This window comes from Eubalaena glacialis, chromosome 7 (genome assembly GCF_028564815.1).
Source record: "Eubalaena glacialis isolate mEubGla1 chromosome 7, mEubGla1.1.hap2.+ XY, whole genome shotgun sequence".
Taxonomy (NCBI): domain Eukaryota; kingdom Metazoa; phylum Chordata; class Mammalia; order Artiodactyla; family Balaenidae; genus Eubalaena; species Eubalaena glacialis.
Genome location: NC_083722.1, coordinates 74,472,945 through 74,490,653, shown reverse-complemented (window position 1 = coordinate 74,490,653; position 17,709 = coordinate 74,472,945). Strand labels below are relative to the sequence as shown.

Sequence of the window (17,709 nt, the reverse complement as noted above, 5' to 3'; positions counted from 1 at the left end):
CACATATCACAGCCTGGAGAGAGAACTCTGGGTAACCACCTAGTTAGAACTACACCCTCATTTCAGAGACTGAGATGCTGAGGCCCAGCATGGCTTACAGAGCAGGTTAGAGGTGCCCTGAGAGCCAAAGCCCACGTTTCCCTCATATCAGGGAGGCCCTGGAGCAGAGCCAGGAATGAAGGCCAACATTTTGTGTTTTATTGTCCCCATCCTACAGCTTCCACCTACTGAGGCAGCAGTGGACAGACCAGAGCTAGGGTTGGGCCTCCACATAAGTTGCTTCTCCTCTGACTCTAACGTCCAGCCAACAGGGCTAGCCCCATCTTATAAATCCCACCTGCCCTGGGCAGGCGGGATGCAATGCACCATCCTGACACCATCCTGTCGCTGTCAGCCCAGGGCAGGCCCACAGAGGGATAGTCCCTGCCCACAGAGGCTAGTGCCACTCCTGGGGTCTCTCCACACCTCCCCTCTGGTTCTCCACACATTCCTGGCCTCTGTTCCCCACACGGTGGGTCCCCCAGGCCCTGCCCGGAACGAGTGTCTGAGGATGTTGCTGTATCCTGGCGCTAAGAGAAGAAATAGGCCAGGTGGTCCTCAAATGCGCTGGGGCAACACCCACCCTCACTTTGCCCAGTCGGTCGTGGGGGGCGGGACGGGACAGCTCAGATCTACTTAACCTCTCTCCAGGCCACTCCACGCACACCCACCCACAGGCCACTGAGAAAAAGGGGACCAAGTGTAGGTGTAGGACCCAGGCTTCCGAGGGCCGGGAAAGTCGAACAGGCAGAAGCGCTGGGCTAGGCCAGGCATATAGCAGGCCCCGCCCACAGCCCCGCCCCCAACACCCTGGCCCCGCCCGCCCCGCCCCTGGCACTCAGGCAGACTTTGCTCCAAGCACCGGCTGGGAACGGCAGCTGGGGCAACAGGTGGGGCGGCCTCTCTGCGTGTGTGTCCGCCCGCGCCAGGTGCTCAGACCCGAGGGCAGGAGAAGGCGGTGGGCATCTCAGGAGTCCCGGTGTGGTCGGTGCCCCAGGGCTCCCAGGACCGGCGCTCGACCGAACCCAGACTTCTCGTCGGCTCCCAGCCAGGCCCGGGCCTGCAGGAACCTCCGCGGGGCCCCATCTGGGCCTCGATGGAGCTCCACCCGCCGCCATTGCAACCCTTCCTGTTACTGCTGCTGCTGCCGCTGCCGGAGCTACCAGCGGTGCCCGAGACGGGAGGGTCCTGGCAGTGCCCGCGCATCCCCTATGCTGCCTCCCGCGACTTTGACGTGGAGTACTTGGTACCCAGCTTCTCGGCCGGCCGGCCGGTACAGGCTGTGGCAACCTACGAGGGCGGCAGGGAAGGGAGTGCCGTGTTCGTGGCCACACGCAATCGCCTGCATGTGCTTGGGCCTGATCTGCAGCCAGTTGAGAGCCTGGCCACAGGCCCTGCTGGGGCCCCTGGCTGCCAGACATGTGCGGCCTGTGGCCCAGGCCCCCACGGCCCGCCGGGAGACACAGATGCGCAGGTTCTGGTGCTGGAGCCGGTGCTGCCCGCACTGATCAGTTGTGGCTCTAGCCTTCGGGGACGCTGCTTCCTGCATGAGATAGAGCCCGGCGGGACAGCCCTGCACCTGGCGCCACCAGTCTGCCTTTTCTCGGCACACCACAATCATCCGGAGGACTGTCCCGACTGTGTGGCCAGCCCGCTGGGCACCCTCGTGACCGTGGTTGAGCAGGGCCATGCCTCCTACTTCTACGTGGCATCCTCACTGGACTCGGCGGTGGCCGCCAGCTTCAGCCCACGCTCAGTGTCCATCCGGCGCCTCAAGGCTGACGCCTCAGGATTTGCACCAGGCTTTGCAGCACTGTCAGTGGTGCCTGAGCACCTGGCTTCCTACCGCATCGAATACGTGTACAGTTTCCGTGCAGGAGCCTTCGTCTATTTCCTGACTGTGCAGCCAGCCAACGTGGTAGACGCTCCTGGCACCTTACACACGCGCCTGGCACGGCTCAGCGCTGTCGAGACTGACCTGGCCGACTACCGCGAGCTGGTCCTCGACTGCCGTTTTGCACCTAAACGCCGGCGACGCGCGGCCCATAAGGGCGCGCAGCCCTACCCGGTGCTGCGGGCGGCCCACGCTGCTCCAGTGGGTGGGCGACTGGCCACTGAGCTGAGCATAGCTGAGGGCCAGGAAGTGCTATTCGGGGTCTTCTCGGCTAGCAGAGACAGCGGCCCAGGTGTGGATCCCAACTCTGTCGTCTGTGCGTTCCCTGTAGACTTGCTGGACACTCTCATCGAGCAGGGTGTGGAGCGCTGTTGTGAGCCTCCTGTCCACCCTGGCCTCCGGCGAGGCCTCGACTTCTTCCAGTTGCCCAGTTTTTGCCCTGACCCGGTGAGCAGAAAGAAAGGGCCCTCACTTGTGAGCAGTGTGCACATGCTTCTCTTCCAGCACTGAGAGGGTCTGGGACGGGGAGGGCAGGCAGGGAGAGGTTTTCTCTTCCACCCAATTTCTTAGGGGGTGGTGTGAGGGACTCAGCCAAACAAAGGCCACACTGGAAGCTCATCTCCCAGCCAGGCTAGACCCCATTGCTACACCATTTTTTTCTTTCACCCTCTCACTTACCGTGGCCCCTTGCTTTTTTAGGTAATTTCCCTTGTTATGTGAAAATTGGATTACATCATAACTGTCTCTCTACCAGGCACACTTCCAAACTCTGGGTACAATGATGGTTGTCCCTTCCTACCTGCCCACCACATATACCCTTAGGGACGCACAAAAAAACAGCGCCCTCCCCCCCACAGGCAGATACTCACAAATTCACCCAGACTCACATCTACTCACCAACACGTTTTCTCTTTCCCTGTGGGAATACTTGTTTTGCTCTGCTTTCTCAAGAGGGTGGGGCAGGAGTTGTCAGAGAATGCTCCCCTCCACCCCTGTTGCAGAGAGCCTTCCGGGCCTTGGAAGTTGGGGGCTTGTCAGGGAGCCTGCATGCCTTGGGGTTTCCTGACCCACTCATCCCTGATTGTTCTCCATGGGGTGATTGGGGGAGGATTCAGGACATAGTGAGAGGGTAGCTTGGCTCTAGTAAATTCCAGGAGGCTCACCCAGGTCTTGTGCAAGCAACTAAACATCTGGGGATGAATAAAGGCCTAGGAGGGGCTGGTTGGATTTGGTTCACCATGTAGGAGTCCCAGACTTTCACCATAGTTGGGGCCCTTCTCACCCCAGGCAGGAGGTCTCCCAGCCTATGCTGAACTAGGTGCTCTTCATGCAGATCCTACCCAGGTCCTCTTCAGCCATGGTGTCAGGGAGCCAGAGCAGAGACTAAGAGGACGTTCCTTCAAATGCTTCCCTGAGGACAAACCCAAAACTTATCCCTTGAAGCCATTGAAACAGTCCCACCCTACATTACAAGAGATTAAGCCAAGGAAATGGGGTGAATGAACAAACAAATGGCATTGGACAAGTGGCCTTTCAGGGAGCTAACCCACAGTCACTGTTCTCTGAGTCTTTGGCTGCCCTGTGGCTCTGGCCCTGCTGTGACATTCTTCACTGACTCCTTTCGCTCTGATTGATGCCCCAGTGGTGGGAGAGAATTTACACACAATGAGGGGTGGGGGGATCTTCTGCCTCCCTCCTTCAACTGACTCCCTCTGGGTTGAGGAGGCCCTAGGGGTTGAGATCCCTAGTCTGGATCTGGGCAGCCCTGACTGCCCTCCTCTCCTTCTTTCTGGGGAGTCAGAACCTCTCCCTGACTTGGCTAGTGGTCAGGGGATCAGAAGACACCCAGCACGACTTGGCAGTGCAAGCCTCCAAAAGGACTAATCTCAGGCCCTGCCCACAGGCTGGCTAGGACCCCAGGCAGTGTGTGAACCAGCCTGTACAGTGTTTGTCCAGTGACTGGGCATGCAGCCTCCAGGAAGAAAGCCACTGTGTGCTCATCTTGGCTGCCTTCACGAAGCCTGAGGGGCTCAGAGCTGGTACCTGCCCTCCATGGGTTCAGATGGGGTTTGAGTCTGGCAGAGTCACCCTCCTCTATGGGGCATTGGATACTTAAATCTTTTCAGGAGGCTGGAGCCTGGAAATCCAGACAAGCCTGGAAATCCAGAGCTAAAGCCCTGGAGCCCAGGGGCAAACAGGCAGCTGTGCAGCTCTGACCAGGGTAGGGCCTCTTTTCCACCCCACAGCCCCACCTGTCCCTGAGTCATACTGAAAACACCTGGCTGGCTTCCTGCTAGGGCCAGGACTTTTACTCACCTCCAGTGAGGACAGAGTACCAGTCCCCACCCACCCACCCTATAGACCCAGTGTGTGGAGTCAGGGCCCAGCTCTATGCTGAGGTCTTGTTCCCAAGACTTATAATCAGCACTGAGGTCTCAGGACTGGGTTAAGCATACTTAGTCTGATAGGGGCCTCCCATCAGCTTTGAGGAGTACCCTTAGGGCTGGCAAGGGAGGGTCCCAAGCTACTGGGCCACAGAGTCCTGCCTGCACCTTGCACCCAGCTCCAATACCCTGCATCCATACCCTCACTGCCTGGTTTCCCAGAAGCTTCCACGGCTCTGCACTGGGGCACTGAGTGTCCCCCAAACACCCTCCTGCTAAGAGCAGGGGAGAAATTAGTGTCTCCTGTTACCCGGGCCTTCAGGCCTTGGTTTATCCCTCCTGTACCCTGAAGGAGGTACAGGTAGCAGCTGGAGGTACAGGAAGACCTTTGGCGTCTCAGGGAGAAAGGCGACGTTACCAACCCTGTGCTGGCCAGTTAACCTCAGAGTTCAGCCCCGTGAGCAGGTGGAGAGACTGAAGCCTGAAGAGGGGACAGGGTTTGTTGAAGTGCAGGGCAGGACCAGCAGGGGGCAGGAGAGGATTCTGGTCAGGAACTCAGACTTCCGAACTCGTCTCCTGAGAGGCGATAAGGCCTTTGACAGGTGAACAAACCTCTCTGAGCCAGTTTCCTTATCTGTAAAATGGGGGTGATGAGACAACCCACTCTACAGCGTGGCTGTGAGGACAGAATGGGGTTGGCTCTGTAAAACTCAGTAACTCATTATCAGAATGGCCATGGCAGGGTAGGGCAAAGCGTAGGGGGAACCAGTGTTCCAGCCTTGGCCTTCTTCCCTGGCCTTGCTACATCTGAGAGCCCCATGGAGGCGGTGGGGTAACTGGCGGGACTGGGGCCTTCTCCAGCCAGGCCAGGTGAGGGGTGGGAGTTTAGGCTGCTGTGGTCACTGACAGAAGCCCCAAGGGGTCAGTTCATGGAGATGAGTCCTGACTCCTGCCCTGACCCTCCCCAGCCTGGCCTGGTGGCTCCCAGCCCCAAAACCAGCTGCCGCCACTTCCCTCTGCTGGTCAGCAGCAGCCTCTTACGGGTGGACCTATTCAACGGGCTGTTAGGACCAGCGCAGGTCACTGCATTGCACGTGACACGTCTCGACAATGTCACAGTGGCCCACATGGGCACAGCCAACGGGCGCATCCTGCAGGTAGGTCCCTCCTCTCCACGGCCCCTTGTCCCGGGATCCCTGTCCTCATTTTGCTCACAGCCGACCTGTCCCAGGTGGAGCTGGCCAGGTCTCTCAACTACTTGCTGTACGTGTCCAACTTCTCACTGGGCAGCAATGGGCAGCCTGTGCATCGGTATGTCAGTCGCCTTGGGGACCACCTGCTCTTTGCCTCTGGGGACCAGGTAAGGTGGGCAGGGTAGGGCCCGGGGCTGGGCTGTTGGGAGCACAGCTTCTCCATCAGATCCAAGGAGGCATTGACACACAGGTCCCCCCACCCTGATCTACAGTAGGACCAGGGGGTCTAAGGGGCTTAGTCTCCGCCTTCAGCCACCCCTGAGCCACCTGTCTGTCCAAGGTCTTCCAGGTACCTATCCAGGGCCCTGGCTGCCGCCACTTCCTCACCTGTGGGCGTTGCCTGCGGGCACAGCGTTTCATGGGCTGTGGATGGTGTGGGGGCATGTGTGGCCGGCAGAAGGAGTGTCCTGGCTCCTGGCAACAGGACCATTGCCCACCCGAGCTTACTAAGGTATGGCTTGCCTGGCAGGGCACAGGTAAGTGTGGGACAAACTGGGCCTGGGGTGGGGGTCAGCAGGTCTTAACCATGATCTTCCTCAGGCCTGGGATATCTTCAGTATTTACAGGGAGGACATTCTTTTTTTTTATTTTTAATAAATTTATTTATTTACTTATTTTGGCTGCATTGGGTCTTCGTTGCTGCGCACGGGCTTTCTCTAGTTGCGGTGAGCGGGGGCTACTCTTCATTTCGGTGCATGTGCTTCTCATTGCGGTGGTTTCTCTTGTTGCGGAGCACGGGCTCCAGGGCACGTGGGCTTCAGTAGTTGTGGCTCGCGGGCTCTAGAGTGCAGGCTCAGGAGTTGTGGTGCACGGGCTTAGTTGCTCCGAGGCGTGTGGGATCTTCCCGGACCAGGGATTGAACCCGTGTCTCCTGAATTGGCAGGCGGATTCTTAACCACTACGCCACCAGGGAAGTCCCAAGGAGGGTATTCTTGGCAGAGGGGATGGCACATGCAAAGACTTAGAGGCAGAAAAGTATTGAGTGAGGACAAGCAAGTGACCTAGGGTGACTGGAGTGTGGGGCAGGCAAGGAGTGTGGCAGAAAATTTAGGGGAAAGCAGACAGGGCTGAGAGTCCTGACCCATAAAGGGACTCAGGCTATCTTCTCCTCCCCTCTCAGTTCAGCCCCCACAGTGGACCCCTAAGGGGCAGCACGAGACTGACCCTGTGTGGCTCCAACTTCTACCTGCATCCTCCTGGTCTGGTGCCTGAGGGCACCCATCAGGTCACTGTGGGTCAAAGTCCCTGCCGACTGCTGCTCAAAGGCAACTCAAACCTCAGGTACGACTTGGTCCCTGCCCTTTCTATCCCTGATGCGGATAACCAAGCAGCCCCTTCCCTGTGAGACCCTGTCCTCTGCTTGTATGGGGCAAGGAGGTATGAGGCAAGCTGTAGTAGCTCTGGTTGCTTTCTGTCTTGGGGGACATCTCTGTCCCTTCTTGAGCCTACATATGCCCTACCTGTCTGTTGAGTCATGGCAAAGCTAGTCGCTGCCCCGTCAGATCCTGCCGACCCTGGATGAAGCCATGGGTAGAGAGATGCTATCTTCAAGCTCAGATGAGACCTGTGATTTGTGGTGGGCATGCAACCAGGCCTGTGTGACCCCTGGCTGACCTTGAGTTTCCCTGATGTCCCAGCCAAGTACCCCGGAAGGACTTTGTAGAGGAGCTTGAGTGTGAACTGGAGCCCTTGGGCACGCAGGAAGCCGGGCCTGCCAACGTCAGCCTCACTGTGAACAACATGCCACTGGGCAAGCACTTCCGGGTAGATGGCACCTCCATGCTGCGAGGCTTCTCTTTTATGGTGAGGCCACTTTTCCTTGTTTGTGCCCTTGGCCAGCTGGGCAGTTCGGGCAGGGAAGAGTTTGGAGTGGAGTGCCTCCTGCTCCAAGCTAAGCCACCTCCATGCCCTCTTAGGAACCCATGCTGACAGCAGTACAACCCCTCTTTGGTCCACGGGCAGGGGGTACCTGCCTCACCCTTGAAGGCCAAGGCCTGTCTGTTGGCACCAGCCGGGCTGTGCTGGTCAATGGGACTGAGTGCCTGCTGAAACGGTAAGTGCCAGTGGGAAAGGGGATGGGAGGCCACAGGGTCCCACATAGGGGAGCCCTCACCAGGTGGGGCTTGGATCCCCGACAGGGCAGGGGGAGGAGGGCTCAGTCACTCAGTGTAGGGAACAGGTCCAGGAAGAAGTGTCTGCTGCTCCCTCCAGCCCAGAGGTGGTTTGGGATGGCAAGAGAGCCCATTACAGAGTCCACTGGCTGCAGCAAAGGCTGTGGGGGGAACCTGTTCCCTCCCTGACTTCTTGGAGGCCTTTCTGGGACCACCCTATCTTCAGACAGACCCATGGAGTACGGGCAAGTTGAGGAGATGACCAACAGAGAGACTGGGAGGGGTCAGCGGGCCCCTGGAGGAGTCGGGCCTAGCCATCACATGGAGGGTGCCCCTGAGCCTAATCCCCCTGTTCTGCAGGGTCAGCGAGGGGCAACTTTTATGTACCACACCCCCCGGGGCTGCTACCGCCCGCGTTCCCATTCGCCTGCAGGTGGGGGGCGCCGAAGTGCCTGGCTCCTGGAACTTCCACTACCAGGAAGACCCCATCATGCGGGGTATCAGCCCCAACTGTGGCTACACGTAAGTGCCACCTCCTTGCCCACTCTGGTCTCCTAAGAATGAGGGATCCAGCCTCGGAGAGCACCCCAAGTTCACCACCCTGCTCTCCTCCACAGTGGCTCCCACGTCACCATCCATGGCCAGCATCTGACTTCAGTGTGGCACCTCGTGCTGTCATTCCATGATGGGCGCAAGGCAGTGGAGAACAGGGTGAGTGGGCACTGGTAGCTGCCGAGTGGGCACTGGCCAGGAGGGAGGAAGGCCACACCAGTCCCCTGAGTTCCAGCCCCAGCCCATGCTGGGCTGAGGGGTCTGGGGTGGCTGTAGGTAGGATACCGGGCTAACCACTCTCGCATGGACCCAGCAGTGTGAGGGGCAGCTCCCGGAGCAGCACTGGTGCCGCCTGCCCGAATACGTGGTCCGAGGACCGCAGGGGTGGGTGACGGGGAACCTGAGTGCCCAGGGGGATGGAGCTGCTGGCTTCACACTGCCTGGCTTTCGCTTCCTGCCCCCACCCCACCCACCCAGCATGGACCTGGTCCCACTGAAGCCTGAGGAGCATGCCATTAAGTTTGAGGTAAGTGGGGGGGATAGGGGGTGGGGACAGTGGAGGGTTAAGGCTGCAGCCTGCCCGAAAGAGATGGGGGCAATGGCCAGCCCTCACGACTGTCTCTGCAGTACATTGGGCTGGGCGCTGTGGCTGATTGTGTGGATGTGAACGTGACCGTGGGTGGTGAGAGCTGCCAGCATGAGCTGCGGGGGGATGTGATTGTCTGCCCCCTTCCCCCCTCCCTGCAACTTGGCAAGGACGGTGCTCCGCTGCAGGTAGGCAGCTCAGCTGGCCCTCTACGGGAAACATGGGTTGAGGACTTACAGGCTGGGCCTGAGCTGCCACCTGCCCCCAGGTCTGCGTGGATGGTGGGTGTCACATCCTGGGCAAGGTAGTGCGGCCAGGTCTGGAAGGGGTCCCACAGAGCACACTCCTTGGTGTCCTACTGGCCCTGCTCCTGCTTGTGGCTGTACTGGCCACCATACTGGTCTTCAGTTACCACCAGAGAAAACAGCTAGGTGAGCTCTCCACTCCCATCCTGACCCAGCCCCACCCCCAAACTCTGACATCTCCAAATCCCTATATCCTCTCTGTGCCCAGGCCTTAGGGGTCTGCCCACACCTCCTGCGTAGGGGTCAGCCTCTAGGAGCTTGGAGTGGCTGGCTACCAGGAGCCATTTTTCCACAGTCCTTTCTCCGGACCTGGATGACTTGGCATCCCTGGACCGCACCACTGGAGCCATGCCTCTGCCTCTGCTCCGCTCAAGCTCTGACTATAGAAATGGCCTTGGTGAGATGGTGGAGGTGCTAGAAGCTGGGACCATACTCTCTGCTCCACCAGCCCCTCATTCCCTCTCTTCCTCAGCAGCCCCTGCCACTGATGGCCAGGATTCCAGCACTCAGGTCCACAGAGCATCCTTCTCAGGCAACGGGGATGGGTCCCATGTCCCACTGCTGCGGAAAGAGTCCATCCAGCTTGGGGACCTGAACTCTGCGCTCCTGGCCGAGGTCAAGGATGTACTGATTCCCCACGAGCGGGTAGTCACCCACACTGACCGAGTCATTGGCAAAGGTATGGGGGCCAGGCCGGGTGGGGTTGGGGCTCAAAGGATAGTTGGGCAGGACTCTGAGCCTCCATTTGCTCATCTGTGAAATAGGAATTCTGTCTTCCGTGGGTTCTGGTGCAGATTAAGTGGGTGTGGGAGAGCTGCAGGCTCTGCCATCATGAGGCTGCTGCTTGTCTTTAATGTCAGGTTGGCCAGTTGGGGCTCTGAGGTCTGGTTGCCAGTGGGAGCGTGTGGTGTGAGCCCTGGGCACTGGGGCCTCTCTCACTGTCTCTCCCTCATCAGGTCATTTTGGAGTTGTTTACCATGGAGAATACACAGACGAGGCCCAGAATCAAATCCACTGTGCCATCAAGTCGCTGAGTCGTAAGTGGAGCAGAGGCTGGGAGGATACTCATCCCTGCTGTGCTACCACTTCGCTGAGTGACCTTTAGCAGGAGACCTTTCTTCTCTGTTTCCCCATCTGACCCTTGTAAAGGGCCTCCCTGCCCTGGGCCTGACTCCAGCCTCTCTGCAGGCATCACGGAGGTGCAGGAGGTGGAGGCCTTCCTGCGTGAGGGGCTGCTTATGCGCAGTCTGCACCACCCAAATGTGATGGCTCTCATTGGTATCATGCTGCCACCTGAAGGGCTGCCCTGCATGCTGCTGCCTTATATGCGCCACGGAGACCTGCTCCAATTCATCCGCTCACCCCAGCGGGTCAGTGCTCAGCTGGCCCTGGACTGGGGGGCTTGGGCAACAGCTGGGGATGGAGCTGCTCCGTCCTCGCCTACTGACCCACCTGTGCCCCTAGAGCCCCACAGTGAAGGACCTCATCAGCTTCGGCCTGCAGGTGGCCCGCGGCATGGCGTACCTGGCAGAGCAGAAGTTTGTGCACCGGGACCTGGCTGCTCGGAACTGCATGTGAGTAGCCAGAGTGAGGTTGGGGTGAAGCCAAGGGGCAGAGCACCAGGGCGTGCAGCTAAAGGTGCCTCAGAGAAGGCCCATGCTCCAGTCCTTGCTCTGCAGCCCTGGGCATGTCCTGCCCTCTCTGGGCTTCAGTTTTCCTGTCTGCCCAACGCAGACTTGAGTCAGACACTGTGGCTCAGAAACCTTGTAAGGGCCTGAAACAGGTGGGTTCAGGGCCTGGTGGGGGCCAGTCCTGAGTGTGATTCTCCCCTCCCAGGCTGGATGAGTCATTCACAGTCAAGGTGGCTGACTTTGGTCTGGCCCGCGACGTCCTGGACAAGGAGTACTACAGTGTCCAACAGCGCCGCCATGCTCGCCTACCTGTCAAATGGATGGCGCTAGAGAGCCTGCAGACCTACAGATTCACCACCAAGTCCGACGTGGTTAGGCCCCACCTGCCCCAGAGTCCACACGGCCTCAGAGAACACTTGGCCTTGCCATTGATCTCCGGATGGTGATGAGCCCAGGGAATCCCCGCGCTGGGCAGCCCCACAGCCCATTCGCCCACCTCTGGGCAGCTGTCAGGGCAAGAGGAGGCTGTGAACTCATTGGCTCCTCACAGACAATCCAGGCCCTGCCCAGCCCCAGCTCTGGACGGCTCTGGTGGTGGGCGGGGACAGAGGGAAGATGCTTGTGAGGTATTGAGGAATGGGCTCTGACTGGGGGGTCGAGCCCCTCATTTCCAGCTAGAGGGCTCTGGGAGGTAGAGGACCTGGGGGGGGGGGGGGGGGGGGGGGGGGGGGGGGAGGGGGGGGGGCCACCTGTCCCCCGCCAGGGCGAGAGCTGAGTCCCTTCACCTGTCCCCTCCCACAGTGGTCGTTTGGCGTCCTCTTATGGGAACTGCTGACACGGGGTGCCCCACCGTACCCCCACATCGACCCTTTTGACCTCATGCACTTCCTGGCCCAGGGTCGGCGCCTGCCCCAGCCTGAGTATTGCCCTGATTCTCTGTGAGTATGTGGAAATGGTGATGGGGAGGGAGCTGGGCCCGAGACAAGGAGGGGAGGAGGGGGCCGGAGACACAGAGTTCTTGCCTGGATCTCTGACTGATTCTCTGGTTGACCTAGAAAGGGACCCTCTCTGGCCTTCAGTTTCCGCATCTGTGGTTCCACCACCATTCGAGTCTTGGTGCTGGAGGGATATCACGGTTGCCATGGTAACACCATTCCCAACTCAGAGTCTGGGTTGAGGCCAGTGATTTGATTTCCCAGCACTCCTCTCCCCTCACACCACCAAGAGGGGCTGTTTTCCATCTTTTCCACTTACTTAACCTCAAGGAAAGGTTCCATTAGCTCTCACACTAGCCCCCTCCACGTCTCCAGATCAGAATTTTTTTTTTTCATTGGATATAGTTTCAGATTCCCTGTTCCCAGAGGCATGGCAGCAGCTGTGTTTCATCAGTGCCTGTCGGGTGGTTCAGCTTCATAAGCAGCATGCATGCCTTAGCTGTGCTGAGGTCTTTGAGGTTAGAACAGGAAGAACCAGGTCATAGGTAAAGGTGGTTGATGATTACTGTCTCACTCAGCTTGTGCTCCAGAAGGGTATGAGTAACCCTTCCTCACAGCCCTGCCTGCCTTGATTTTGCTTTTTATTATTTATTTCACTAATGAACCTGGTTCAAAGTAAGGGAAATTAACTTCACTGCCTATCTGCCTCCGGGTTAGGCTCCCTGAAGCAGATTCTGAGATGGAGGTTTACATGCAGGGGGTTTATTGGTAGGTTGGGGGCGAGGGAAGCAGGACTAGGTAGGGGGAGAAGTTGGACTGTGATGCAGATGCAACAGAGGCTGCAGTCCATCCCCTGGGGACCCCTGGAATTGGGATGGCCCTTCAGAGTTTTCTGAAATTGAGACCAAGGGGCCCAGGTCTTTGCTCCAGACATCCATTAGTCACTGCTTACAGATGCCCCTGTGGAAGGAGTGTGAGCTTGGAGGAGGCATTTCTTTTCTGCCTAGGGCAGTTCCTAGAGGGGGCCTCAGCCAAGAGCCATCAGAAGTCACAGGGAGAATGAAGGGGGGAAACTGGGTGGCATACCATAGCATCCTCCATACCAGGGGAAGTCCCTTCTCTCTGGGCTTCAGTTTCCTCATCTGCAAAGTTGGAATGATAACAGTACCACCTTCAGAGGTCTGAGAATTACACGAGATTATTGTGTGTAGGTCACTTTTAGTATCATTTAAGGCAGGGATGACATTTCCAAGATAAAGGGTCATGTATTAGGACCCAACAGACAAACCTAGAGAAACTCTGCTTGGAATCCATGGTGCCATGAGCTGCCCCACACATCTCAGGGCTTTTAATCCCCATTTCACTGGACCTGGGCTTCCTTCCTAGAAGACGTGATGATAACCATGATAGCTTGTGAGCTGGGCCCTAAGCTAAGAACTTCACAGGCATCCTCTCACTTTATGCCCCAATAGCTCTGTGATCAGAGAAGACTCCAGAGGCACAGACAGGTTAAGGAACTTGCTCAAGATCACATAGCCCAGGTCACAGGACACAGGAGTCCAGCCTCTCAACCCCTGAGGCAATTCGAACTCTGCCAGGGTGGGAAGGCAATCACAACGAGAAGAGCTGCCCCTAATTGGCTGATGCAAGGCACCAGGCCCTGTCACCCGCTGTCCATCCCATGTGGCCCGCCAGGGGGCTAACAGCAGGTGGATAGCCCAGAATCTCTGGGTAGGGGTGCACCGTGCCCCTCATGTTTTCCTCTACCCGGTAGGTACGCAATAATGCAGCACTGCTGGGCTGCAGACCCTGCAGCACGACCCACCTTTGGAGCACTGGCAGGGGACGTGGAATGCTTGGTGGCCACGTTGCGAGGGGACCACTACGTGCAGCTGCCTGTGGCCTACGTGAACATGGGCCCTGGTGCCTCTGACAAGGCAGACATGCCCTTGTAATAGTCGCCATCCCCACCAGTGCACAGGAGCATAGGTGGCCCAGCCCCTCTCAGAGCCACCAAGGCCCACGTGACCTCAGCCCCAGGCAGGTCTCGGGGGGTTGGACCTGCATAGCGGTGGGAGTTAACCCCAAGCTGCCTCTGGGCTGGCCTCTGCCCTGTCCCTGTCCCTGCCCCTTAACCTTCAGGGGCACAGGAGGGCTGCAAGGCACATTGGTCTCTCACTCCCCAGTGGGGGCCACTGAGGGGATCCCTGATGCAGTGAGTATTTATGGAGTGTCTGCTGTGTGACTGGCTGCTGGGCACAGGGGACTCGGTGGTGACCACTGGCCCTTAAATCAGTAAGTGAACAAATAAATATTTAATTACAAATTGTGGTAAATGCTATGAAAGAAAAAGACAGGCTGCTTTGAGGGAATGGAGGACAGCCTTAGACAGATGAATAGAGAGGTAAGGGAAACCACCCCAGGAGGTGACATTTTTGCTGAGACTTTTTCAGGTGGGAACTGTGCCAGAAGCGGTCGGGGGAAGAGAGTTTTTGGCAGAGTGAACAGCACATGCAAAGACCCTGAGGCTGGAAAGGGGTTGAGTCAGCAAGAAGGCTCCAGAGAACAGGAAGGGGAGGCCAGGCCCAAATCCAGGTTACAGGGTCCTGGGGACTTTTGGATGGAACCGAGAGGGGTGGGTTGAATACCCAGATATGCAGCAGCCAGGTTGGCTTCTCCTATTGCCCAGTCTGCCTGTCCCATTCCCCAGGCCCTAACCCCACTCCAGGGCTCCCTGCTCCACCTGCAGCCTTCCCTCAACTCCCCCCGACACCCCTCCGCCACTGATAAGTCGTGGAGACTTGCTCCCCTTCCCCCCAATCCTGCCAGCATTGCTCTTGCAGCCTTGAAAGAGATGAGCCAGCAGCAAGGCCTCAGCTCCACACTTTCAAGGCACCAGCTTCGAGGTGCAGACTGCTCAGGCTATTTATACTCGTCAAGGCCACTGTACAATACCCACTAGAGGGGCAGGCTCCACCAGAGAAGGAGAACAGCTTCCTCCTTGTACTATCCCTCCCCCATGCCCTCAATGCTGAGGGGGCCGCTGGGCTCTGCTGGTGTGGATAACTGGAGTATCAGGGTGACTGAGCCCGGGACATGCACTGTGGTGGTTCCTCTCTCTCTCTCTTTTTTAAAAAATATTTATTTATTTATTTGGTTGTGCCGGGTCTTAGTTGCAGCAGGCAGGCTCCTTAGTTGCGGCACATGGGCTCTTTAGTTGTGGCATGCAAACTCTTAGTTGTGGCATACATGTGGGATCTAGTTCCCTGACCAGGGATCGAACCCAGGCCCGCTGCATTGGGAGCACGGAGTCTTAACCACTGTGCTACCAGGGAAGTCCTGGTTCCTCTCTCTTGCTCAGGTCCCCCATGGCCTCTATCTCATCAGTTGGGAGACCCTGGCTCACCCTAAGGGGCGTAGGCTCCCTTCCTTTTGAGTCCCCAGCTCTTTGCCCTGTCATGCATGGAATCCTGGGTTTAGGCAAGAGCTCCCTGGTAAGCAGAGTGGGGGTCTCCTTGGGACTGGAGCTGCCTAGTGGTTTTCTACCCATCTGTTGCCTACTCTGTCACCTCAGGCCAGAGGGAGGCCCAAATATGGGGACCCAAAGGACTCTGAGGACAGGGGTAAAGCTTAAAAGGAGACTCTCACGCTCAAGGGCAAGGGTCTGAAGATCAGGGCCCTATGAGCTGGAGAGGGGAAGAGATGGACTCCGTCTGCCTGTTTAACCCTGCACCTCTGATGCCCATGAGTGCAGGCACAGAGGAGGTTGTAGCCTTGCATGCTCTGCCAGGGACCCTTGGGCTCTCTCTCCCCCATTGTGTCACCCCTGAGGCTGGGAGAGAGGTGAGTGGAATGTCCTGGAGCACTCCCACAGCTGTGGTTCCCGTACCAGTTGGAAAGGACTGTCTCCATCCCTCCAACTAGTAGTCCTTGTGCCCTAACCTCATCTTTGGGATCTAAGGGTCACCCAGGGCTTGGAGCTGGGTGGGGAGTGAGAAGAAGGCTCAGAGGCTTCACTGAAGCTGGACTGAGGCTCCTTCCCCACTGGGCCTCTGCAGCTTGTGGACCATGGGCTTCTCTGTTCATAAGAGAGGGACTCAGAGAGAAGGGGGTCTCTGGATGGGAGGGAAGCTTAGCGAGGAGAGGAGTCCCAGAGAAGGAAGACGGAAGAAGCTCAGGGGATGTCAGGTTTCCTGTGTAGCCAGAATGTGGGGCTTTGGGCCTGTTTCTGGGCCAAGGGCCTCCAGGGCCAGGATTCTCCAGGGAGGGGACACAGTTAAGCAGGTGCTTGCCACAGCTGCACCCCCTCTCCCTGATGCTGCAGCCCCCAAGCTCTGAACTCTTTTCTCAGAGCCACTTGATAGTCCTAAGTCCATCTGGAGTGTCGGGAGCTACCAGGAAGGAGAAGAAGGGACGGTAGGTTCTAGGCCCCCTGATGGGCTGGGGGGACCAGGAGTTTTCTGAGTGGTTTCCAGGGCTAATGAAGGCTGGACTGCCTTTGCCCTGGGGGAGGCCTGAATAATGGTTGGTCCAAGGAGAAGGTTGCTGGTGGCCCTGGTGGGCCTGGGCCTGACACTAGGGTGGGATGGGGTGAGCACAGGTTTCTCCCAGGGCTTTGGGAGTCCAGCGTTGCCATCATGAGCTGTGGAGAGAGGGTGTCAGTTCCTCTCCTCATCTCCAGTGGGGCTGGGGCCCAGCAGGTGCCAATAAAGGCTGGAGGAAGGCCAGGATGGGAGCTGGGGCTGAGGAAGCAGCAGATGACTCACATCCTCCTGATTGCCCACTGGTGTCGCTGTTGTCTGGCACCTGGAGGGCAAGCATGGGGTAGACCGACCTGCTTTGATAGGGGACCATGAATCTGGTCTGAGATTCCCCTTATGCCGAAGCCCCAGCCTTTCAAAGAATTTCCTCAGGGATCCATAGGCTTTCTAGGGGGTCACACCTGAGGGTTCTAGACACAGCCCCATTTCAAATCCTGAGAACTTTCTGGGACAGTGGCTTCATCCATCACTCCCTTGGTGCAGCCCATGAGGTCCCGGGTCCACCTCTGGTGCCATTTCATGAACTAACTCCCTGCACCTGTAGGAGAGAGCAGGACCCTCCAGTGCCGGGTGGGGTTGGGGGACGTGGGCACTGCTGGGAGTGTCTGAGGCTCAGGAAGGCCTGGGATGCACCTCTCACACTTACTGCCTCTGTCTGGAGAGAAGCAGCCCCAGGAATCGGTAGCTGAGCGCTGATCCGGTATCTGCCAGGCCCTGATGAAAAACACCGTTTACTCCATGCTGGGCTGGAGAACTCTCTTCCGTGAAGACCCCAGGAACCAAGCATCTCTTCACTCAGAGCCTCTGTTCTGCCCGTGTGAGGGTCCAACCAGCTTGGAGGTGGAGCTACTCTGGCCTGGAGGAGGGGGGATGACTTGATGAACCACCCCCAGCATTCCCTATCCAGCACAGGGGGGCCAGTTGAGCCTCAGTCTCTCCCTCCATTCTTTTGGGGTTTGTTCCAGTTGGGGTTCTTAACCCAATGAGCCTAGATGCCAAGAGAGCCCAGGACCAGCTCCTGTCCCTCCACAGCTACCCATTCCCCCACAATTTCTGCTCCACCCATCCTGCAGCCCAAACCTTGGAAGGGAAGCAGAGGCACTAGTGGTCCTGAGAGCCAGCCTTTGCTGGGCAGGTGACAGGAGAGCCCTTGTATTTGGCCCTCGCCTGTCTCACTGTTGCTCTGTGGGAGCTTGAGGGCCAGGCCCATGATGGTTCCTATTCTGAGCTCAGGTGGTAGGAGCTGAGGGAAGTTGCTGAATCCCTGGGGCTCAGCATGGGCAGAGGCAGAGGGAGCATGAGAGCCAGGCGCATCCTTGCCTCCTCTCCAATCTGTTGCCTTTCTTGTTGGTTTAGCCGCTTGCACAGTTGTGGTCAGTCTTGGACTGGGCAGTTGGGATCTGGGAATGCATCAGGGAAGGCAGGGGACTCAAAAGCAGAAGCTGGTGGCCAAGATCACAGGATTTAATCAGCTTTGA

At 58.0% G+C, this 17,709-nt stretch overlaps 1 protein-coding gene across 3 annotated transcripts; it reads left to right on the top strand.

The window, feature by feature from the left end:
- The first annotated feature begins 1,135 nt into the window (after window positions 1-1,135).
- MST1R (macrophage stimulating 1 receptor) lies at window positions 1,136-13,808 on the top strand. Of its 3 annotated transcripts, XM_061195370.1 has the most exons (20): window positions 1,136-2,380; window positions 5,286-5,474; window positions 5,549-5,677; window positions 5,851-6,021; window positions 6,691-6,851; window positions 7,208-7,373; window positions 7,487-7,623; window positions 8,042-8,203; window positions 8,299-8,392; window positions 8,550-8,759; window positions 8,861-9,007; window positions 9,088-9,250; window positions 9,420-9,521; window positions 9,597-9,803; window positions 10,081-10,161; window positions 10,313-10,494; window positions 10,589-10,698; window positions 10,961-11,126; window positions 11,557-11,693; window positions 13,465-13,808. In XM_061195370.1, exons 1-20 carry the CDS (start codon window positions 1,136-1,138, stop codon window positions 13,643-13,645), a joined length of 4,140 nt encoding a protein of 1,379 aa, XP_061051353.1. In that variant the 3' UTR covers window positions 13,646-13,808. The 3 variants fall into 3 exon arrangements, with proteins under 3 accessions (XP_061051353.1, XP_061051354.1, XP_061051355.1); XM_061195371.1 differs by lacking the exon at window positions 8,861-9,007; XM_061195372.1 differs by lacking the exons at window positions 5,286-5,474; window positions 5,549-5,677.
- The last annotated feature ends 3,901 nt before the right edge of the window (window positions 13,809-17,709 follow it).